The sequence below is a fragment of the Chlorocebus sabaeus genome, chromosome 9 (genome assembly GCF_047675955.1).
Source record: "Chlorocebus sabaeus isolate Y175 chromosome 9, mChlSab1.0.hap1, whole genome shotgun sequence".
Taxonomy (NCBI): Eukaryota; Metazoa; Chordata; class Mammalia; order Primates; family Cercopithecidae; genus Chlorocebus; species Chlorocebus sabaeus.
This window is the reverse complement of record NC_132912.1, coordinates 26,752,325-26,777,751: the sequence shown is the minus strand read 5'-3', so window position 1 is coordinate 26,777,751 and position 25,427 is coordinate 26,752,325. Positions and strand designations below refer to the sequence as shown.

The following is a 25,427-nucleotide window of genomic DNA, read 5'->3' as shown; positions in this document are numbered from 1 at the left end:
CAGATTAAAATATAATTTCCATGTGGGAAAGGCCAACTAGAGTGATTTCTCAGGTAACATTTTAATGAGTAACACAACCAGCTGTAAATTCCTGGACTAGTTTAGAAAACAGCCTCAGTAATTTGAGAATTATCTTAGTAGATCTTTTGTCTATGTATCTAGGGGGATATTACTGTAAATTGTTACTTTCTGGTTTAGCCAAGACCCTTTTTATGAAAGTACTTTCTCCTCCCATATAAAAGTTAAATCATTTAGGATGCATTTGGCTATAAGTAATACAACTCAGTTAACTTAAACAGTAAGGAACATTTACTATTTCATGTAACAAATTCCAAGGTAGGAATTTAGTGTTAGGGTTAGGGTTAATTCTTCAGCTCAGTATCATCAAGGATTCACATTCTTCACATTTTCACCCTCATTTTTGGTAGGGTGGTAGGGAGGTACTGTTAACCTTATTCTTAGTCTCCTGGTACCTGCAAGATGGTTGCAACAAAAATGTTACATGGTTATTGTGGATCATTTGGAAAATGTCACAAGAGGGAAAGGATGAAAACATAAATCACTCATAATCCAACTATTTACATGCGTTATCTTCTCATTGGCATATTAGTTTGTACAGGTACTTATTATATCAAACAAAATTAGGTCACACTGTTTACACAAATATATATTGTTCTTTTCCATTAAGATACTATCAAGAGGCCAAGCACATTGGCTCACACCTGTAATCCTAGCACTTTGGGATGCTGAAACGTGTGTATTGCCTGAGGTCAGGAGTTCGAGACCAGGCTGGCTAACATGGTTAAACCCCGTCTCTACTAAAAATACAAAAAGCCAGGTGTGGCGGCTCACGCCTGTAGTCCCAGCTACTTGGGAGGCGGAGGCAGGAGAATCACTTGAACCGGCGAGGCGGAGGTTGCAGTGAGCCGAGATCGCGCCACTACACTCCAGCCTGGGTGACAGAGCAAGACTCTGTCTCAAAAAAAAAAAAAAAAACCCCCCGTCTCTACTAAAAATACAAAAAACTAGCCGGGCGTGGTGGCGGGCGCCTGTAGTCCCAGCTACTCGGAGGCTGAGGCAGGAGAATGGCGTGAACCCGGGAGGCGGAGCTTGCAGTGAGCCGAGATCGCGCCACTGCACTCCAGCCTGGGCGACACAGCGAGACTCCGTCTTAAAAAAAAAAAAAAAAAAAAAAAAAAGATGCTATGAAGAGAATTATCCATGTCATTAAAATTCTCAGTAAAAATGGACTGGGCACAGTGGCTCATGCCTGTAATCCTAGCAGTTTAGGAGGCTGAGGCAGGAGGATTCCTTGAGCTCAGGAGTTCGAGACCAGACTGGGCAACATGGTGAGATCCAGTCTTTACAAAAAATACAGAAACTGCCAGGCGTGGTGGTGTACGCTTATAGTGCTAGCTACTTGGGAGGATCCCTTGAGCCCAGGATTTCAAGGCTGCAGTGAGCCGTAATTGTGCCACTGCACTCTAGCCTGGACCCTGTCTCAAAAAAAAAAAAAAAAAAAAAATTTTTAGTAAAAAAATTTTTTTTTTTCTTGAGACGGAGTCCCGCTCTCTTGCCCAGGCTGGAGTGCAGTGGCATGATCTCAGCTCAGTACAAGCCCCGCTTCTTGGGTTCACGCCATTCTCCTGCCTCAGCCTCCCAAGTAGCTGGAACTACAGGCGCCTGCCACAATGCCTGGCTACTTTTTTGTATTTTTAGTAGAGATGGGGTTTCACCGTGTTAGCCAGGATGGTCTCCATCTCCTGACCTCGTGATCCGCCTGCCTTGGCCTCCCAAAATGCTGGGATTACATGTGTGAGCCACCGCACCTGGCCAAAAAAATATTTTTTCCCTTCAAGTAATGATTGTTGAAAAGGTTGGATACAGAAAAATAGAATATTAAAAATTACCCATATCTCACAACTCAGAAATAACTGCTCATATATCAATATATTTCCTTTTAGAACATTTGTGTGTATGTATTTAAAATTAGATACAGAATAATTTTTTTTTTCCTATGGCGACAGGGTCTAACTCTCTCACTGAGGCTGGAGTGCAGTGGTGTGATCATGGCTCATTGGACCCTCAACCTTTTGGGCTTAAGTGATCCTTCCATCTCAGCCTCCAAAGTAGCTGGGACCACAGGTGTGCACCACCACACCCTGCTAATTTTTAAATTTGTTGTATGAGGTCTTGCTGTGTTGCTCAGGCTGGTCTTGAACTCCTGAACTCAAGTGATCCTTCCGCTTGGGTCTCCAAAAGTGCTGGAATTACAGGTGTGAGCCATTGTGCCTGACTAATTTTAGTTTTTTGAGGAATCTTCATACTGTTCTTCATAGTGGCTGTACTAATTTACATTTCAACCAACAGGATACAAGTGTTCCCCTTTCTCCGTGTCCTCTCTAGCATCCTTTATTGCCTGTCTTTTTGATATAAGCCATTTTAACTGGGGGTGAGATGATATTGCATTGTGGGTTTTTTTAAAAATTTTTTTGAGATGGAGTCTCGCTCTGTCACCCAGGTTGGAGTGCATGGCACTGCAGCCTCTGCCTCCTGGGTTCAGGTGATTCTCGTGCCTCAGCCTCTTGGGTAGCTGGGATTACAGGTGAGTGCCACCACACCTGACTAATTTTTGTATTTTTAGTAGAGATGGGGTTTCACCATGTTGGCCAGGCTGTTCTCGAAGTCCTGACCTCAAGTGATTTGCCCGCCTTGGCCTCCCAAAGTGCTGGGATTACAGGCTTGAGCTACTGCACCCGGCTTACTTTTTGTATTTATTTAGTAGAGACAGGGTTTCACTGTGTTGCCTAGGCTGGTCTCGAACTCCTGACCTCAGGTGATCCGCCTGCCTTGGCCTCCCAAAGTGCTGGCATTATAGGCGTGAGCCACCGTGCCTGGTCTGTTGCATTGTGGTTTTGATTTGTGTTTCTCTGATTAATGATGTTGAGCATTTTTTCACATACCTGTTTGCCATTTGTATGTCTTCTTTTGTGTGTGTGTGTGTGTGTGTGTGTGTGTTTTGTATGTCTTCTTTTTAGAAGTATCTGTTCAGATCTTTTGCCATTTTCTTTTTGGATTATTTGGTTTTTGCTATTGCATTGTATGAGCTCCTTATATATTTTGATTATTAGTCCTGTGTCAGATGGATAGTTTGCAAATATTTTCTCCCATCTGTGGGTTGTCATTTTACTTTGTTGATTATTTCCTTTCTTGTGCAGAAGCTTTTTAGCTTTATGTAATTCCATTTGACTATTTTGCTTTGTTGCCTGTGCTTTTGAGGTTGTCATTTTTATTGACTAGATGATATTCCAGTATATTATGTTTTTTTCTTTTCTTTTCTTTTCTTTTTTTTTTTTTTTGAGATGGAGTCTCTCCCTGTCACCCAGGCTGGAGTGCAGTGGCGTGATCTCAGCTTGCTGCAACCTCCACCTTCCCGGTTCGAGCGATTCTCCTGCCTCACCCTCCTGAGTAGCTGGGAATACAGGCATGTGCCACCATGCCCGGGTAATTTTTGTTTTTTTAGCAGAGCCAAGGTTTCACCATGTTGGCCAGGCTGGTCTCGAACTCCTGACCTCAGGTATCCACCCAGTTTGGCCTCCCAAAGTGCTGGATTACAGGCATGAGCCACCGTACCTGGCCCCAGTATATTAATTTTTTAATAATTTGTCATTGGCTATTCAGATCTCTTCTAGTTTTTTTGGTGTTGTAAATAAAGGTGGCATGAACATCCTTGAACATACAGATTTTTTGCATTTGGCTGTTTATTTCTTTTGGGTGAATTTCTTGTAGTGAAGTGTGTGTGTGTATGTATATATATACACACACACATATCTATATTTAAATTTTGTGATATACATTATCCGATTGTATTTTTTAGTAGTACGTGATATTATTTGCCCAAGCTATATTCTTGATCATCATGGCTCTTGCTACATAATTCCTTTTAAGAAGAATTAAAATTATCTGAGAAGATAACTTGTTAACATGGAAGTTAATATTAGTTTTGGACTAATGTGAGCTGTTTTCTATTAGTAATACTTGAGTATTTAACAGATCATGTGTTTGAATGTAGTTCTTTCTAGAGCTGGGGTTTTTCAGGTTTTGCAGTGAGACTGTTTTTGAAATATAAGCCTTGTAGTATGGCGTAGGATGGTAAAAGAATTAGTTTGGGGAAAGCGTCATTGTCTTAGGCTATAGCTATGGTCAATCTTAAAATTTCAGAGGCTAATTATCTAGTTATTGGGAATGTTCTGGGGATGCAGATTGAAGTGAAAAGGTTTAAAAATACTCTGCATTATGGTTGAACTTGGAATTCTGTATACTGAATATGTATGTTAGCAGTTGATTGTTCCGTGTAGCTCTCCTGTTAAAGAAGAGAGTATGCCCAGCTGGCATTCCTGTCAGTCACAACTGTATGACACCACAGGCAGCACAGGCTTCCCTAGATGTTGCTGGGAATGAACGGGCTCCCAGAGGCCTTAGCAGTTGTGTAAGTGGGAGGTGGTAGGGAGGCTGTGTTAAAGCTTGTAATGAAAGGTCTCAACCTGAATTGTTAGGCAAAAAAGTTATTTTTTTTTGCTGGATACTTGCCATAACCTGGTAGGATTTCTTTTTAGTTTTCACTTTGATTGGAATAGGCATTCTGTTGGAGAAAATGAGATCCTTTTAGTGGTAGCTAGGCATTGCATATATGTATGCCCTAGTCCCCATGACTGTACTGTAATAGATTATTTGTCAGTAATGGACCAGCATTTGGCCCATGTGCTCTTTTTTCCCTGATCCTCTCCTCTCTCTCCATGAAGTGATTATGGATTCTTCCTGGAAGGTTTCTCAGGTCTGTAACCAACCAAAGTGTTTGTTGGCCTTCAGCAAAGTAGATGTTTGTTTTTGTGTACTTTATAGTATATAATATTCTTCTTGCCACAGGTATTAAAACCTGAGATTTTAAATCCTTTCCATTGGTGTTAACATACTTTATTTTTTAAAAGGCCTTAAATTGAGAACTGTTTCTTGTATACTGTATTTCATGAATTCTAGTAACTGCCCCTCCCCTACTTAGTATCTCTGAAATTGGGAAACATTTTACAAGTAATCATGTCCTTAAAAAGTCATCAGCCAGTCAGCGGTCATGGCATATTTGTCATTGTTTGTGCTTATGTGAATTTGGTTGTTTTTCCTTGTGGCTTAACTGGATTATTGCACCCTTAACCTTTTGAACAACAAACCATTTAAGGACCATTGGAGGATAGGATAGAAGCCAAGTTTTTGTCGTAAAACATTTTTATGACATCTTCTGGTAAAATCAATAAATTAGCTTCATCAGCATTTGCAGAATTGGTATTGGCAGCTTGGAAGAAAATCATGGGAAGAAAACTCTGGAAATAGCTGTGCAACGTTATTTTAGATGTTCCATTATTTGTAATGGGAAGTTCACAGCATAAACTATTAATATATAGTATTCTTGCCACAATGTTCAATATGAATCTAATCATGAGGAAACAATCAGATAAATCCCAGTTGTAGGATTTTTTACAAGATGCCTGGATTTTAAAAATAATTTCTATGTTTTGAAAGGAAGAAAGGGTCAGGGTTGGGAGTGTGTTCTATATTTAAGGATACGAAATAAGAATATGACTGTCAACAGCTGTGAACAATCTTTGATTAGATCTTAGATCATATGGAATAAAATAAAACATACGTAAAGAGATTTTTTTTTTTTCCTTCTTTGAGACAGAGTCTCACTTTGTCGCCCAGGCTGGAGTGTAGTGGCACTATCTCGGCTCACTGCAACCTCTGCCTCCTGGGTTCAAGCGATTCTCATGCCTCAGCCTCCTGAGTAGCTGGGATTACAGGTGCCCACCACCACTCCTGGCTAATTTTTGTATTTTTAGTAGAGATGGGGTTTCACCATGCCGGCCAGGCTGCTCTTGAACTCCTGACCTTAAGCCGTCCACCTGCCTGGGCCTCCCAAAGTGCTGGGATTACAGACGTGAGCCATCATGCCCAGCCACAGAAAGGTTTTTTTTTTTTTTTTTGGAAGTTGGAGAAATTTGGGTACAGGTTTGGATTAGAGATAAGTTAAAAGTTAGACAAATATGGTGTGACAGATGTGACATTTCTAGAAAGAATGGGAGGAGAGTTAAAGATGTGGAAACAAAATAGTAGAAAACTTAAAAAAATGCACATGAGACCCTTGTTTTGTTATGTAAGTGGGGTTATTAGACTGTTGTCAGTCCCAGCAACTCAGGAGGCTGAGGTGGGAGGATCAGTTGAACCCAGGAGATCAAGGCTGCAGTGAGCTGTGATTGTGCCTCTGCACTCCAGCCTTGGGTACAGAGAAAGACTCTGTCTCTAAAATTACAGAATGGGTAAAATATTTGAACATTTTATCAAGGAAGAAATGGACGCCACACAAGCACTTGAAAACATTATGATTTGATAGCAAAATGGAAATTAAAACCATAATGAGATATCATTATATACCTACTAGAATATTCAAAATTAAAAAGACTGACCATACCAATTGTTGTCAAGGATGTGGGGCACTAGAATTTTCATAAGTTTCTAGTGAGAATGCCAAATAATATTGTTTCTGTTTTTTGTAAAATAGTTTGGTGGTTTCTTTTTTCCTTCCTTCCTTCCTTCCTTCCGTCCTTCCTTCCTTCCTTCCTTCCTTCCTTCCTTCCTTCCTTCCTTCCTTCCTTCCTTCCTTCCTTCCTCCCTCCCTCCCTCCCTCCCTCCCTCCCTCCCTCCCTCCCTCCCTCCCTGCCTGCCTGCCTGCCTGCCTGCCTGCCTGCCTTGAGACAGGGTCTTGTTCTGTTGCTCAGATTTGGAGTGTAGTGGTGCAGTCACAGCTCATTGCAGCCTCAACCTCCCTGGCCCAACTGATCCTCCCACCTCAAGCTTCCAAGTAGCTGGGACCACAGGCACATGCTACCAGGCCTATATGATTTTTTATTTTTGTAGAGACAGGATCTCACTATGTTGCTCAGGCTGGTCTCGAACTCCTGAGCTTAAGCAGTCCTCTCACCTTGACCTCCCAAAATGCTGAGATTACAGTCATGAGCCACCATGCCCAACTGATAGTAGTTTCTTACAATGTTAAATATACACTTAACTTACCATGTGACTCAGCAGTTGTTATCTTTAGGTATTACCCAAAAGAAATGAAAACATATGTCCACACAAAGACCTACTCAAATATTCATAGTAGCCCAGAACTAGTAACAACCCAAATGTCCATGAGCTGATAAATGGAGAAACAAATTGTGATACATCCATACAATAGAATACTACTTAGCGGTAACAAGGATGAATCTTAAGGGCATTCTGCTAAGTGGAAGAAGCCAGATACAGAAGACTATAGCTTTCAATTCCATTTATATGAAACTCTAGAAAAGGCAAAACTGTTGTGACAGAAGGGAAGTCAGTTTTTTCCAGGGTCCAGAGGATGGGGAGGGAGTTATGAGGGAAATGTTCTTTATCATGGTGGTTATACTACTGTACCCATTTATCAAAGCACATTGAATTGTACACTGAAAGTTTAACAATTTTAATATATGCACTTCATACTTAATATTAATGCTGACTTCCCTTCCTCATCCAAGAAAAAAATGAGATGATCCATAGCATCCTACAAAAGTTGCTAGTGACTTTTTTTTTTAACTTTTTAATATTGTTATAAAGTCTTAAATGTAAACATTTTGTGTGTTTCATTTCATCGCAGTTATGATCCTCATTGATCCTTACATTGAGCCCTTTGGACATGATGCTAGAAAATTCCTTTGTGGCTTTTTTGTTTTGTTGTTTATTTACTTAAATCGACACATAAAAATTGTATTTATTTATGGTGTACAATATTTTTTGAAATGTGCATACATTGTGGAATGTCTAAGTTAAGCTAACATACCTTGCTTCACATACTTTCTTTTTGCGGTGAGAACCTTAAAATTTACTCTCAGCAATTTTCAAGTATACAATATGTTACTATTAACTATAGTCACCGTGTTGTAACCAGGTACCTTTTGATATACAGCCTGTTTTAGGTGCATCACTATACGGATAACGGGTGGTGCTCCATGGCTACTAGACAGTCTTTATTCTTAGATCTTTTCATTGGACAGAGCTGGGATATTAAGATATGATATGATAAATACATTTTAGGTTTAAACTGGTGCTTTTAGTTTAAGTCTAGAACTATAGGATTCTTTCTTAACCTAGCTTTTCTTATGTCAGAATCTGTTTTGAACCATGCCCCAAATCTCAGTTCTCAATGACATAATTAATGATTTGCTATATCCCACCCTATGCAAATAACAGTATCAGGATAATAATTTCAGTACTAACACCAGCAATAAAGAGACTAAAAACAATTTTTTTTTTTTTTTTTAGTTTTTCCTTCCCCTCTTTCAATTACTTTTGTTCTAATGGTAAATCCTATTAAGAATATACAATCGAATTAGTGTGCTTTGAAGCCACTTCTAGAGTGCTTTCTCTCTGGTTAAGACCGCTAATTGGATGCACAGTTAGGCTCATTCGATTAATTTACCTTTACTTTGGTGTAATTCCTTTTTAAATTTAAATTTTGTTTTATAATTGTGTGAATTATTTACAGGCATACTTCTCTTTATTGGGCTTTGCTTTACTGTGCTTTGCAGACTGCGTGTTCTACAAATTGAAGGTTTCTGGCAATCTTGCATCAAGCAAGTCTATTGGTGCCATTTTTGTAAGGGCATGTGCTTACTTTGTATGTCTCTGTCATATTTTGGTAATTCTTAAAATATTTCACACCTTTTTATTATTACTGTATCTGTTATGGTGATATTTGATGTTACTACTGTAATCATTTTGGGGCATCACAAACTGCACTCATGTGAGATGGTGAACTTAATAATTGTATGTTCTGACTGTACCACCAACCGACCATTCCCTCTGGCTCTCCCTCTCTTTGAGCCTCCCTATTGCCTGAGATGCAGCAATATTGAAATTGGGCCAACCCTATGTTGGCCTCGTAAGTGTTCAAGTGAAATAATTGCATGTTTCTCTTTTAAAATAAAAAACTACAAATGGGAGCTTAGCGAGGAAGGCAAGTCAAAAACTGAGATAGGCTGAACATTAAGCCTCCTGCTCCAAACATTAGCTAAGTTGTGAATGCAAAGGAAAAGTTCTTGAAGAACATTAAAAGGGCTAGTCCACTGAACACGTGAATCATAAGAAAGAGAAAAGCCGGCCGGGCTTGGTGGCTCATGCTTGTAATCCCAGCACTTTGGGAGGCCCAGGCGGGTGGAATCACAAGGGTCAGGAGTTCGAGACCAGCCTGGCCAGCATGGTGAAACCCCGTCTTTAATAAAAATACAAAAAATAGCCGGGCATGGTGGGTCATGACTGTAGTCCCAGCTACTCGGGAGGCTGAGGCAGGAGAATTGCTTGAACCCAGCAGGCGGAGTTTGCAGTGAGCCGAGATCGCTCCATTGTACTCCAGCCTGGGTGACAGAGTGAGACTCCGTCTCAAAAAAAAAAAAAAAAAAAAAGCCTTATTGCTGATAGGGAGAAAGTTTTAGTGGTCTGGATAGAAGGTCAAACCAGGCTGGGCACGGTGGCTCACTTCTGTAATCCCAGCACTTTGGGAAGCTGAGGTGGGCGGATCACTTGAGGTCAGGAGTTCCAGACCAGCCTGGACAACATGATGACATCTTGTCTCTACTAAAAATCCAAAAAATTAGCCAGGCGTGGTGGCTCGTACCTGTAGTCCGAGCTACTTCGGAGGCTGAGGCAGGAGAATGTCTTGAACTCGGGAGGTGGAGGTTGCAGTGAGCCAAGATTGTGACAGTGAACTCCAGCCTGGGCGACAGCGCGAGACTCTGTCTCCCCCCCAACAAAAAAAAAGGTCAAACTAGCCACAGTATTCCCTTAAGCCAAAGCCTAATTCAGAACGAGGCCCTAACTGTTCAGTTCTGTGAAGGCTGAGAGAGGTGAGGTGAGAAATCTATAGAAGGAAAGTTGGAACCTAGCAGAGATGTGTTCATGAGGTTTAAGGAAAGGAGCCATCTCTGTAATGTAAAAGTGCAAGGTAGAGCAGCAAGTGCTGATGGAGAAGCTGCAGCAAGTTACCCAGAAGATCTAGCTAAGATTATTGAAGGTTGCTACACTTAATGACAGATTTTCAATGTAGATGAAACAGTCTTCGATTGGGAGAAGATGCCATCTAGGGCTTTTAGAGGGGAGAGAGGAGAAGCGCATACCTGGCCTTCAAAGGCCAGGCTGACTCTCTTGTTAGGGGCTAATGCAGCTGGTGACTTTAAGTTGAAGCCGGTGCTCATTTGCCATTCTGAAAATCCTAGGGCCCTTAGAATTATGCTAAATCTGCTCTGCTTGTGCTCTTTAACCAGAACAACCAAGCCTGGATGATAGCATATCTGTTTACAGCATAGTTTTTGGAATCTTTTAAGGCAACTATTGAGACCTGCTCAGATAAAAATATTCCATTCAAAATATTACTGCTCATTGACGGTGCACTTAGTCATCCAAGAGCTCTGATGGTGATGTATAAGGAGATTAATGTTGTTTTCATGCCTACTAACACATACTTATTTTGTAGCCCCACAGAGTAATTTTGACTTTCTAATACTACTATTTAAGAAATACATTTCATAAGGCTATAGCTGCCTTAGATGGTGACTCCTCTGATGGACTTGGGAAAAGTAAATTGAAAACTTTCTGGAAAGGATTCACCATTGTAGATGCCATTAGGAATATTAGTAATTCATGGGAGGAGGTCAGAATATCAACATTAACAGGATTTTGGAAGAAGTTGATTCCAACCCTCATGGATGATGCTGAGGGGTTCAAGACTTCATTGGAGGAAGTAACTGCAGATATGGTGGAAACAGCAAGAGAACTAGAATTAGAAGTGGAGCCTGAAGATGTGGCTCAGTTGCTGCAATCTCACAAGAACACTTGAGTGGATGAGTTGCTCCTTATGGGTGAATAAGGAAGTAGTTTCTTGAGATGGAATACTGTTCCTGCTGAAGATGCTGTGACCTTGTTGAAATGACAACGAAGGATTTGGAATATTACATAAACTTAGTTGATAAAACATTGGTAGGCTTGAAAGGATTGACTCATTAAAACAATTTTTTTTTTTTTGAGACAGAGTTTTGCTCTTGTTGTCCAAGTTGGGGTGCAGTGGCACGATCTCGGCTCACTACCACCTCTGCCTCCTGGGCTCAAGCGATTCTCCTGCCTCAGCCTCCTGAGTAGCTGAGATTATAGGCCTATACCACCATGCCCAGCTGTTTTTTGTATTTTCAGTAGAGACGGGGTTTCACCATGTTGACTGGGCTGGTCTCGAACTCGTGACCTCAGGTGATCCTCCCGCCTTGGCCTCCCAAAGTGCTGGGATTACAGGCGTGAGCCACTGCTCCCGGCCAAATTTTTTTTTTTTCTCGGAGACAGGTTCTCACTGTGTTGCCCAGGCTTTCCTCAAACTCTTGGGCTTAAGCAGTTCTCCTGCCTCAGTCTCCCAACTGGCCAGTATTACAGGTACAAGCCGCCACCACACCCAGGCTTGATTTCAGTTTTGAGAGAAGTTCTCCTGAGGATAAAATGCTATCAAATACTGCATGCTGTAGAGAAATCTTGTTAAAGGAAAAGCCAATAGATGCAGCAAATTTCATTGCTGTCTTATTTTAAGAAATTGCCCCAGCTATCCCAACCTTCAAAAACCCCACTCTGATCAGTCAGCAGCCATCAACATGGAGGCAAGGCCCTCCACCAGCACACAAATATTAGGACTCTCTGAAGACTCTGAAGATGGTTAGCATTCTTTTTTAAGCAATAAAGTATTTTTAGTTAAGGCATATACCTAGTTTTTTTAGACATAGTACTATCGCACATTTAATAGACTACAGCATAATATAAACATAACTTTTATATATACACTGTCTCTAGCCAAAACCACAGTATCTTTGCAGTGTGCCTATATGTGGTTCCAAAGAGAAATCTGTGAAACAAGATATGCTTAAGGGATTCTAGCTACTATCCATGTTTTCTCTATCCTATTTATTACCTCTCCTCCTGCGTGTGACTTTTTTTTTTTAATGTCAAGGTTTATCTTTCCTTTAAAAAAATAAGCATGTATTTTCATATTTCCCTCTGTTAAGAAGCAGCGTATTATACACATTTTTTCCCCACATTGTGTGTGTGGTTTTTTTTTTTTCCACCTTAGCAATATTCTGGAGATCATGGAGTCATGGTAACAGAGATATTCCTTGAATTCCTTGTCCTTATTATGGCAGTATAATACTCTATTGTGTGGAGATAACATAGCTTATTCAAACAGTCCCCTGCATATGGGTTGTTTCCAGTCTTCTGCTGTTATAGATAGTGCTGCAGTGAATAACTGTGTACATATCTTTTTGTATTTTTGCTAGTGATTTTTTGAGATACATACCTAAAAGTGAGCTTACTGGGTCAGAAAGTAAATCTATGTGTAATACTGCTGGATATCACTAACCAGTGAGTCAGTTTTTTCTCACAGCTTTGCTGAGTGTCTTATCAGACTTTTGTATATTTGCCATTTGGGTGAGTGAGAAACAGTGTCTCATATTGGTTTGCACTTGCGTTTCTTTCCTATAATGAGTGAGGTTGAACATCTTTTCAGTGGTTAAGAGCGGTTCCATTGCTTTTTTGTTGAGCTTTCTGTTAGATCTCTGTTCCCTTTTTTTTTCTGTGTAGAACTGGAAGGGACATGAGACCATTTTGTTTAGTCTCTGAGTTCATGACACTGATACCTAGAGAAAGAAATGATTTTCCTGAAGTTGTAAGTAGGTAGGATAGCCTTTTTTTTTTTTTTTTTTTTTCATTTTTAGATTATGTGTTAGTGATATTTACTCTTTCTGGTGTAAGTTGTTGATTCCCCTTCTCACCCACATACAGTTTGTCACCTTTTAACTTTGCTCCTCTTTGAGGAGTTCTTGCCTTCGGACTGAGTTATCTATAGGAGTTTGGGAAGAAGGGGTGGGTGGGGAAGGAATTGGAGCAGTAAGGTTCACAGTAGTTTTTGTGGGGCATGATGGGCTTGAATCGTCATAGATAACAAGGAGGTTGGATTTTTGATGGTGGTTAGTGGGCACAGGAATGTAAGGCAGATTGGATTTAGTCCATTTCATTGTAAGTGGATTGGGAGCTTGAGGCTGACAGTAAAGTCCTTAGGATGTAATGTAGTGAATTGGTGATGGAAATGGTCTAGGCAAGGAGAACCAACTGGTGCAGTGTGTCTCTGATACTGTGACTACAGTTAGTGGCCCCTCTAGTGGATGAGCTGTTCAGGAGAGAGTGGTTCCCAGCTGGCACATGGGGATTTCTGCCATGGCTTAATTCAGTAGTATCCTGAGACTATCATATTGGTACAGCGAGGTTTTTTTTAAATTTTTATCTATTTTTATTTTTTATTGGGCTTCTCTATTAAAATAATATAACTTTGCCTTTCTGTAGAATATATGTTTAATGCATGTTAATCTAAATAAGTATTTGTTGTTTTTATTCTTATTTCAGGCTACAGACAAGAGGAAAGCTTTAGAAGAGACCAAAGCCTATACAACCCAATCTCTAGCTAGTGTTGCTTATCAAATAAATGCATTGGCCAACAATGTACTCCAATTGCTGGATATCCAGGCCTCTCAGCTTCGGAGAATGGAGTCTTCCATCAATCATATCTCACAGGTAACAGCTTATAAAATGCTTTAAATTCAATTTCATTAAACTGCAGCATATGCCAAAGAAGTAAATAGCCCGCATGTGTGGATTTCTGACTCATCTTACTGGTGATAATCATTATCATGTTTTAGTTTGGTAAACCTGCTGTTTTTCTTTTAGTCCTTTTTTTATCATGATAAAAACATAAAGTAAACATAACGTAAAATTGACCATTTTAACCATTTTTAAGTGTATAATTCAGTAGCATTAAGTACATTCACATTGTACAACTGCCACCGCTGTCCTACTCTTAAGAGCTTTTCTGACATAAAGTTATTTGTACATAATTAAAGAAGAGAATTTTTATAAGTTTTGACACAGATGTATACCCATGTGACCATCAACACCTTCAAGATAATGAACCATCCCCTCTCCCTCTGCCAAATATCTTCATTTTCCTACGTAATCCCTCCCTCCTGTGTCCTGTCCTTAGGGTTTCTGTCCCTAGAGATTAGTTTACATTTTCTAAATTTTTATATAAATGGAGTCATATAGTATTTACTGTTTTTTTTTTTGGTCTGGCATGTTTTACTATGCATAATTATTTTGAGATTCATTCATATTTTTGCATGTAAAAGTAGTTCACTCTTTATTGCTGAGTAGTTTCTATTCTTACACATTTTGTTTATGTGTTCACATGTTGATGGAAATCTGGGTTGCTTTTAGGTTTTGGCTATTACAGATCCCATGAGAACATTTGTATGCAAATCTTTGTATGGTCATATGCTTTTATTTCTTTTGGGTAAATACCTCTGTGCAGAATGGATAGGTCATGTGGTAGGTGTCTGTTTGACTTTAGAAGAACCTGCCAAATTGTTTTCCAAAGTGGTTATACCACTTAGTTTGCTGAGTGTTCTTATCAGGAATGGGTGATGAATTTTATCAAACACTTTTTTGCATTTGTCGAAATGTTCATATATGTGTATGTGTGTGTGTATGTATATATATGTCTATTAATATGGTGAATTACATTGGTTTGTGTGTGTATTAGGAATTTTTGCTTCTGTACTCTTGAGTACTGTTGGGCTGTGGTTTTCTTTTCTTGTAATGCCTTTGTCTGGTTTTGGTGTCAGAGTAATGCTGGTTTTATTGACTATATTGGGCAGTGTTCCCTCTGGACCTGGAGTATTCTTGGTGAAAACGATTTTAACTACATATTTAGTTTCTTTTGTGGATACAAGCCTATTCTGTTTATCTGTTTTTCCTTGAGTGAACTTTTTGTCTTTCTAGGAATTTAGCTATTTCACCTAAATTGACAGATTTATTTGCATAAAACTTTCGTAATAATCCCCCTGCTTTTTTTTTTTTTTTTTTTTTTTGAGACAAGAGTCTTGCTCTGTTGCCCAGGCTGGAGTGCAAGGGTGTGATCTTGGCTCACTGCAGCCTCTGCCTCCTGGGTTCAAGCAATTCTTCTGCCTCAGCCTCCCAAGTAGCTAGGATTACAGGCCATCGCCACCACGCCCGGCTAATTTTTTGTATTTTTAGAAGAGATGGGGTTTTGCCATGTTGACCAGGCTGGTCTCGAATTCCTGACCTCAGGTGATCCACCCACCTTGGCCTCCCAAAGTGTTGGGATTTCAGGCGTGAACCACGACACCCTGCCTAATCCCTTATTTAAAAATATCTGTAGAATCTATAATAATTTCACATTGCTCGTTCTTCATATTGGTAACTGGTGTCATCTTTCTTTTTTAAACTAATCATTATGGCTAGTTTACCAACTTTATCAATATTAAAAAACATCTTTGGCCTTATTAATTTTCTATTTTTTTGTTTTCTGTTGCATTGATTTCCATGTGACCTTTATTATTTCTTTTTCTTTTGCTTACCTTGGGATTGATTTGCTCTTATTTTATACTGTTTTGTTTTTTTTTTGAGATGGAGTTTTGCTCTGATGCCCAGGCTGGAGTGCAGTGGCGTGATCTTGGCTCACTGCAACCTCCATCTTCCAGGTTCAGGCCTTTCTTGTGCCTTACCTTTCCAAGTAACTGGGATTACAGGTGCACCCCATGCCCAGCTAACTTTTTGTATTTTTAGTAGAGGTGGGGTTTCACCGTGTTGGCCAGGCTGGTCTCAAACTCATGGGCTCAAGTGATCTGCCTTCCTTGGCCTCCCAAAGTGGTAGGATTGCAGGTGTGAGCCACCACACCTGGCCTTATTTTATACTTTATTAAGGTGAAAGCCAGGGTCATTTACTTGAGACCCTTAATCTTTTCTAACATAGGTGTTTAGCTCTGTAAATGTCCCTCTAAATAGTGTATTATTGGGAGGTCGAGGCGGGTGGATCATGAAGTTAGGAGTTCAAGACCAGCCTGGCCAAGATGGTGAAACCCTATCTCTACTGAAAATACAAAAATTAGCCGAATGTGGTGGTGGGCACCTGTAATCCCAGCTACTCCCTTGGAAGGCTGAGGCAGATAATTGCTTGAATCTGCAGTGGGCCGAGATTGTGCCACTGCACTCCAGCCTGGGTGACAGAGCGAGACTCTGTCTCCAAAAAAAAAAAAAAAAAAAAAAAAAAAAAAATTAAATTAAAAATAAGTAGTGCATTAGCTGTATCTCATACATTTAGATATGTTGTGCTTTCATTTTCATTTAGCTCAAAATAATTTCTAAGTTTGCTTTTTTATTTCTTTTTGACCCAGGGGTTATTGGAAATGTGTTACTTAGTTTGCAAGTATTTTGGGGTTTTGCAAGGATATTTCTGCTGTTGATTTCTAATTTAATTTCTTACTGGTCAGAAAAATATACCTCATATGATTTTTTTTTTTTTTTTTACATTAAGTAGTTTTCCCCCCAGCTTTATTGAGGTATGGTTGTTATAAAAAGCATATACATTTAAGGTGTACTGTGTGATGTTTTGAGATGCATATACATTGTGAAATGATTACCGCCATCAAGCTGACTAGCATATCTATCACCTCACACAGCTACATTTTTTATGTGCAGCGAGAGCATTTAAGATCGCCTCTTTTAGCAATGTCAAGTCTGTAACACTATATTATTAACTATAGTCATCATGCTGTGCATTAGATCTCCAGAACTTATTCATCCTGCATAGCTAAAACTTTATACCCTTTGAGCAACAGCTCCCCTTCTCCCTTACCCCCAGTCCCTGACAACCACCATTCTACTCTCTGCTTCATTGAGCTTTGATTTTTTTAGATTCCACATCTGAAAAAGTGAGATCAGTTTTTGTCCATCTGCGCCTAGCTTATTTCACTTACCATAAGGTCCTTCCCAGTTTGTGTCATGTTGCAAATAACAGGATTTTCTTTTTTTAAGGCTGAATAATAGGAATAATAGTCCATTTAAATAAATGTATATGTATACCTGCCTCCCATATTTTCTTTATTCACCCAATGATAGACACCTAGATTGATGCTGTGTCTTGGCTATTCTGAATAATACTTTATATGCTTTGAGTGCTTTCATATTTATTAAGAATTGTTATATATCCCAGAATATGCTGTGTCTTGGTAAATGTTTTGTGTGAATTTGAGAAGAATATGTATTTTTCTCTGGTTGGGTGGAATGTCTATAAATCTCATTAGGTCAAGTTGGTTGATAATATTCAGTTCTTCTGTGTCTTTACTGATTCTGTCTGATTTATCAATTATTAAGGGAGGTAAATTGAAATCTCCAACTATAATTTTGAATGTCTATTTTTCTTTGCATTTTTGTCTTTTTTCTGTTTCATGTATTTTGAAGTGATGTTATATTAGGTACACAAATGCTTTGGCTTGTTAGGTCCTCTTGATGAATGGACCCTTTATCTTTGTAGAGAGACTGTTTTTATCTTGGTAGTATTCTTCAGAAATCTGTTTTGTCTGATGTGAATACAGCCATTCCACCTTTCCTTTTATCTTCTTTTTCTGCCTCCTTGTGTGTTAATGGAGTGATTTTTTTTTTTGGGTGGGGGGCTGATTTGCTGTAACACTTTGTTCTGCTTCTCTCTTTTATTATTTCATTCATGTTTGCCTTAGGGCTTCTGGTAAACATCTTTAAACTTATTAATATCACTTGAAGGTACACTATGTTATTACTTCAGGAGTGTGCTAACACTTTGTAATAGTTGATACCACTTCTCTCCTGTCTTAGGGCTGTTGGTGTCATGGACTTTCTTTTTTCTTTTTTTCTTTTATTGAGACGGAGTCTCCCTCTGTCACCCAGGCTGGAGTACAGTGGCGCAATCTCGGCTCACTGCAACCTCCGCCTCGCAGGTTCAAGCAATTCTCTGCCTCAGCCTCCTGAGTGAGTAGCTGGGATTACAGGTGCCCGCCACCACACCCGGCTACTTTTTGTATTTTTACTAGAGACAGGGTTTCACCATCTTGGCCGGGCTGGTCTTGAACTCCTGACCTTGTGATCCACCCACCTTGGTCTCCCAAAGTGCTGGGATTACAGGTGTGAGCCACCGTGCCTAGCTCGTGTCACGCATTTTCTTTTTGTGTATGTTTTAAACCCCACGATGCTTTGCTCTTTTTTTTTTTTTGAGACAGGGCTCGCTTTGTTGTCCAGGCTGAAGTGCAGTTGCATGATGTTGGCTCACTGCAACCTTTGCCCCCCACTTCCCCCACCCCACCTTCCCAGTTTCAAGTGATTCTTATGTCTCAGCCTACTGAGTAGCTAGGATTACAGGTGTATGCCACCACACTCGGCTAATTTTTGTATTTTTAGTAGAGACGGGGTTTCACCATGTTGGCCAGATTGGTTTCAAACTCCTGACCTCAAGTGATCTGCCTGCCTCGGCCTCCTAAAGTGCTGGGATTGCAGACGTGAGCCACTGTGCCTACCTGTTATTTTTGTTTTGAAAAGCAACCAGCTTTGAATGAGATTTAATATGAGGAAAGTAATTCCTCTATATTTATCCATAGTTACTATTTCTGAACAGAAAATATACATTATATGATTTGAGTCCTTTCAAATTTGTTGGGAATTTTTTTTTTTTTTTGGAGACGAGTCTTGCTCTGTCTCCCAGGCTGGAGTGCAGTGGTGCTGTCTTGGCTCACTGCAACCTCTGCCTCCTGGGTTCAGGCCATTCTCCTGCCTCAGACTCCCAGGTAGCTGGGACTACAGGCATGTGCCACCATGCCCAGCTATTTTTTTTTTATTTTTTTATTTTTAGTAGGGATGGGATTTTACCATGCTGGCCAGGCTGGTCTCAAACTTCTGACCTCAAGTGATCTGTCCGCCCTGGCCTCCCAAAGTGCTGGGATTACAGACGTGAGCCACTGCGCCCGGCCGGGAATTGTTTTATAGCCCAGAGTTTTGGTGGTTTTTATTCCCTTGGAATCCTGTAGCATGAAGTGTTGCTCTATTCTGCTTGTGATGAATTCTTTCAGCTTTTGTATATCTGAAAGAGATTTTTGCTTTTTATCCCTGTTTATTATTGTGGCAGAATATGCCTAAGACAAATTTGATCATTCACCCATTTTTAAGTGTACAGTGGCATTAAGTACCTTCACATTGTTTTGTAATTATCACCACCATTCATCTCTAAAACTTCTTTCCTTTTTCCAGACCAAAACAATTGTACCGGTTAAGCACTAACTCTCCATCCACAAGTGATCCGCCCACCTCAGCTTCCTGAGTAGCTGGGACTATGGACATGTGCCATTGTGCCTAGCTTATTTTCATGTTTGGTGGTATCCTATTGCCTTTTTAGATTTTAGGACAAAATTGGTATAGATTGGAACTTTGCTCAAATAGTTTTTTTTGTAGAACAGAATCTAGTATAAAGTGGTTCATGCTGGATCTTCAGGACTTGCACAATGTCTGGCAAATGATTGGTTTGCAGTGTTTACTGAATTAAAATAAATCTCTTGGCCAGGCAAGGTAGCCTGTAATCCCAGGACTTTGGGAGGCCAAGGTGAGTGTATCACTTGAGGTCAGGAGTTCGAGACCATCCTGGCCAACATGGTGAAACGCCATTTCTACAAAAAATACAAAAATTAGCCGCGGTGTGCTAGCAGGCACTTGTAATCAATCCCACCTTCTCTGGAGGCAGGAGAATCACCTCAACTCGTAGGCAGAGGTTGCAGTGAGCTAAGATCACGTCACTGTACCTCAGCCTGGGCGACAGAGTAAGACTCCATCACACACACAAACACACGCACAAAAGTCTTTGCAAAATTATTTAGGAAAAGTATAATAGAACCTAGTTTTTAGCTGATTCTTATACATGGATTATAACTGGAGGATCACTGTACATTTTATGTATAGGCAGTCATAATTTTGAATGGTTATTGAAGATTATAAAAAAAATGGTGATGCAAGCTGAAGGTATACAAAACAATCTTACTAATCAATGGCTAAAATTATGGTTGTTCTGTGGTCTGTAAAATTTTTTGTCAAAACATTAAAATCTCTCTTTTTGTTATAGATGAATAGAGAAATGAAAAAAGTTATGCTAACATTTAGTATACCATCATGTAAAACATTCGAGGTATTGAGAATTAAAGGGTTTTCTTTCTTTGTTAAAAAAGTAGTTTGAATAGCACTTGCTACCTTCTCACTGTATAAGTTATGAAGCACACATTTTTTCTGTGCCTTGGCAAATTGTCTTTCTCCTTTGTCTGTGTGGATCAGCTCCTCCCAACATTTTATCCTTTGGAATTTAAATGTTGTGACGTATTCTAGAGTTTCTTTAATGTAAAATTTTTATGGGTATCATTTTATCTGTAGTATCTTCTTCCCTTTCATCTCAGCCACTTTGTTCATTTATATTAATAAGTGCCTTCACGATATTCTTCTGGCTACATATCTGTAGTCTCCTGAATGGCAGCAATGTCAACATTCCTATATGCATTATTTCTATTTTAATCCTATTTACATTCAATTCAAATTTCACCTCTAGCATTGTCACTTTTCTTGTCTTTGCTGCATTTTCATCTTTGTTGGCCAGTTCTCTCTTTGATAGCCACTTTTGTAAAATGTCACGATGGCTTATCATTTAGGGGACAAGGAAGCAGCATGACTATGTACTTTGTAGTCTGTGGATGAACTTAATATCAGATGTACAGAGACCATCCACCAATAAACTTTGAAACAAAGACACGATTGGTCACCAGTAATGATGCTCATCTGTTACTTACGTGAACTTAAGACCTAGAAGCAAAGTTTGTACTTTGTGTAATTATTTATAGTTCTTGTGGTAACTGAAATTTATTTTTATGTTTTTCTGAGACAGAGTCCTGTTGTTGCTCAGGCTGGAGTGCAGTGGCACAGTCATAGTTCACTGTAGCTTCGAAACTCCTGGGCTCAAGTGATCCTCCCGCCTCAGCCTCCTGAGTAGCTGGGACCACAGGTGCACACCATCATAACCAGCTAATTTTTTTGGGTGCTGAGGTAGAGATGGGATCTTGCTATGTTGCCCAGGCTGGTCTTAAATTGCTGGCTTCAAGTGATACTTCCACCTTGGCCTACCAAAGTGCTGGCACTACAGGTGTGAACCACTGTACCTGACTGTAACTGAAATTTAAATTGTGTAGTTGGAGGACTGGTGTTAACTAAAATATGATAACTGAAATTCATGCATATCAGAACTGTGCAAAACAACTTCCTATATTTTGTTTCTTCAATAACAAAACATTTTCAAATTATTTTTCCTCTTTATTTAATTGTGAGTATTCTCTGTGTTCTGCTGAGCTTACCGAATTCAATTCTCATTCTCTGGAAGATATCTTAATTCATACAGATGTAGTTATTTCAGTAGATTTAAAAATAAAGCTGTTAATACTATCAGTTGACTTACTGAATCATAAAATTAAGGTGACTAGGTAAATGAAGCTTTTGTAATTCTGTAAATTACATTGAATTACTTGGAACTTTTAAATGCAGCTGAAATCTAGGTGGCTAAATTTACTTAAAAACAGGCTTTTGGGGGGGCATTTATTCTTAATTGGGGAAGTAAAAAGAGTATTTTCTTGCTTTTCCAAATTGCTGTTCTTAAAACATTGCTTAAGTAAATGCATTGTAGTGAAAGAATTTTTTTAAAAATCTCTCAGAGCTTTATGAGGGATCTGCCTCTGTCATACCTGTTGAGTGGTGTGTTTTTAGTTAAAATTCTGCTTTATAATCTCTTAATATAGTATAGGTTATGTGCCCATTAGGAAATAATCTCAAAATTTAGAATTCAGAGCTTGTTTGAGTTTTCAGTTTCAAAAAATTTTTAAACTAAAAAAAAAAAATCGTCTCCAATTCTGTCAGGACTTGGATAAATTAAATCTTTAATTATTTCAGGAAAGAGTCCCTTTCCTTTCAGTGTGGAGCTTTTAACTTTCTGTTTGTGTGTGGCATGTTTTAGATTTATAAAGTTTTCTACTTTAACAATTTTACCCCCCATTTTTCCCATCTTAGATTAATAGTTACCAAATATTAGTAGCTTTCTCTGGTAAAGTAATTACTGAGAAGTCCTTTCTGTAACCAATATTCACTTCTTATTTTGTAAGTTTTTGAAAGATTCCTATAGTGATATTTCTTGTGGCACAGTAGTCATCTAAAGGTAGACAGTCACTTTTCCTGGAAGATACAGGAAGTAATATTAGGAGAAAGTATGCAACTGTTAAATTCTTTTATATCACCAACTTTTTCACGATTAAAGTATTTGCTTAGTAGAGTGCTTAGCAATGTCCATTATGATTTCTTTTTCCATTGACAATTTTGGGCTTTCCTCAAATCATGGAACTTAGAACTGGAAGGGACATTAGATCATTTGGTTTATTCTCTGATTTTATAGGTCATGACACTGATGCCCAAAGAAATGAATGATTTGCCTGAAGGTAGCTAGTATAACATTAGAAATCAAAAGATGGGCATTGACTCATAGATGATCCCTTGGTTTTCTCTTCTGTACTACAATGCCTCCAATTTATAATCAGAGTCTTCAAAATTTAGGAATTGGATGAATTGCCCCATTCAGTCTATTTCTGTAGTGGGCTCACAGAACCTTATATAACAAACCTTCAAAGTAACTGCATCTTTTAGGAGACTGTTTAGTTTTATATAGGCAAAAACCTAGTTACTATGGGCACTGGGGAGGTAGGGTGGCTACCTAGAATGGAAATGCTAACTGAGTCAGTGCTCTGATTTCTCAAATGTTTTGTTAGGATCCTTTTACATCTTAAATTCTTGAGGATCCAAATAGGCTTTGGATTCTTTGGGTAGATCTTCCAGTATTTATCATATCAGATATTCAAACAAATTTTAAAAGTATTTAACTCATTTAACAATAAAAGAAATCCACTCTTAGTTCATACAAATAATATTTTAATGAAAAAACCTATTATCCAAAACAAATAAATTTATGAGAAGAGTGGCATTGTTTTACATTTCTGAAAATGTCTTTAAAATGTTTAGTTGAAGATCACGGGGTTCTCATGTCTGCTTCTTCATTCACTCTGTTGTGATTGTTGTTTGGGTTGAAGTATGTGAAGAAATTTTGCTTGACAAAAATATGTAGTTAGAAAAGACAGGATCTTGGGGACTTCAAGAGTCTTTATCAGAGAACTATTGCTTTATGTGGTTATTACAGTTTAGTCCCTATGGATATGTATTGTGAATATTATATGCAGGCCATCATGCTCCCATTTTAAAAGAGTCACCCAAATTGATAATACTTATCCACCTGTAGTTTCTTTTGGCTCTCCATCATATATTTTTTGTTTCATTACTGACTTACTGACTACTTAGTGATATTTTTGGTGCCATTATCCCCATTATGAAGGGACTTCTTCAGATTCCTAAAGGATTGTTGGTATTTATCTTAGATTTCCTCAGCCAGTTTCTTAAAGGCGTTTCATGAATTTTTTCTTTTTTTTGGGAATGGAGTCTTGCTCTATGGCCCAGGCTGAAGTGCAGTGTCGTGATTTTGGTCCATTGCAACCTCCGCCTCCTGGATTCAAGTGGTTCTCCTGCTTCAGCCTCCCAAGTAGTTGGGATTACAGGTGTGCACCACCATGCCTAGGTCATTTTTGTATTTTTATAGAGATGGGGTTTCACCATGTTGGCCAGGCTGGTCTTGAACTCCTGACCTCAAGTGATCCACCTGCCTCAGCCTCCCAAAGTGCTGAGATTACAGGTGTGAGCCACTGCGTCTGGCCATTTCATGAATTTTAACATCAAGTATGCTACTCTTCCTTGGCACTTACTGGCTGAGTTGTGTGTCCCCCCCCCACCCCAACAGATTTATATTTTGAAGTCATAACTCCCAGTCCCTCAGAGTGTGACTGTTTTGGAGATAGGGTCTTTGAAGAGGTAATTAAGTTAAAATGAGGTTACAGAGTAGGCTCTAGTCCAGTATGACTGGTATTGTTGAAAGAAGAGAGTGAAGACGCAAAGAGAAGATGGCCATCTATAAGTCAAGGAGAAAGGCCCTGAGAAGAATTCAGTCCTCGTAACATGTTGATCTTGGACTTGTAGCTTCCTGAGTTGTGAGAAAGTAAATTTCCTAGCCACCACCTGTGGTACTTTGTTATGGCAGTCCTAGCAAACTAATACAGCCCTCTTATGTTGTCATTAGCACTATCACTTTTATACTTTTTTCCAACTATTATGGATGTAAACTTTTGCCAGAACCTTCAGTATGGACAGAAAGATATAATGTAGATTGATTTGTGTCATTTGTCATTCAAAATCAGGAAAGCATGACATGTTCAGTCAGTGCCCAATGGCTAGGAGCATTCATTAGCACTCACTTGATATGGCTGATTTACTGTGAGAAAAGTATGTTAACTGTACCAGTCAGTACTCTGGTGGGTTTGTATGCACGTCTAGTATTTCTAAGATGAACCATGCTTGTGCTGTGTTGAGTAATGCTGCCAAAAGATATTCCTAATCCCTGGGAATGTGGATGTTACCTTCTGGCAGAAGGGGCTTTTTGCAAGTACAAATTAAAGATCTCGAGATGGGAAGATTATCTTGGATTATGCAGTGGGCCATAAATGTAATCACAGATGTCCTGATAAGAGGGAGGCAGAGGAGGGTTTGTCATAGAAGAGCAGAAGGTGGTGTGGAAACAGGAGCAGAGATTAGAATGATGTGGTGACAAGTCAAGGAATGCTGGTAGTTACCAGAATCTGGAAGAGGCAAGTGAACACCCCGTCCTGAGCCTTCTCAGGGAGCCTGGCCCTGCTCACTCTTGGATTTGATCCTGTAAGATTTTGTTCAGATTTCTGGCCACCAGAACTGTTAAGAGGATAAAGTTCTGCTAAGAAATTTATACAAATCTTTGCATAAATTTATACAAATTTATACAAATCTTTGTTAGAGTTTGGTTCTTCATGAAATAGATTTAAATTAGAATTTTAAAAGGATGTTATAAAATTGTATAATATTCTTAACATCATAAGGAAAACATGAAAAATTCCTCAAGTTTCCTGCCAAACCCCTGTTATGAAATAGTATTTTTTATCTTCCGCTTTGTTGTTTTAAGACTGATATCTAACCAAAACAGTTGCTAATTTTCCTGTTGTAAATATTGAGGACCAATAGTATTATGATTTAGAGCAAATTTCCTAACTCCCTTTCTTTGGAGGGATGATACCTTTTATTAATTCAGATTAATTAAGCATGCTTGCTTTAATTGTAGTTATTAACAAGATATATTTATAGAGGAACGAGCTATAGTAGAGATACACTGATATAGAATGTAGATTCTTCGCTGAATGTAA

The 25,427-nt window shown here is 39.1% G+C and overlaps 1 protein-coding gene across 13 annotated transcripts in view; it reads left to right on the top strand.

Annotated features, from left to right (window-relative positions):
• The window catches only part of ABI1 (abl interactor 1), a 119,499-nt gene that overhangs the window by 25,487 nt on the left and 68,585 nt on the right, over positions 1–25,427 (top strand). For all 13 annotated transcript variants that reach the window (XM_008002586.3, XM_008002593.3, XM_008002590.3 and 10 more), the window contains exon 2: positions 13,555–13,722. In XM_008002586.3, the coding sequence (XP_008000777.1) occupies positions 13,555–13,722 (168 nt within the window). The remainder of the gene's footprint in view (positions 1–13,554; positions 13,723–25,427) is intronic.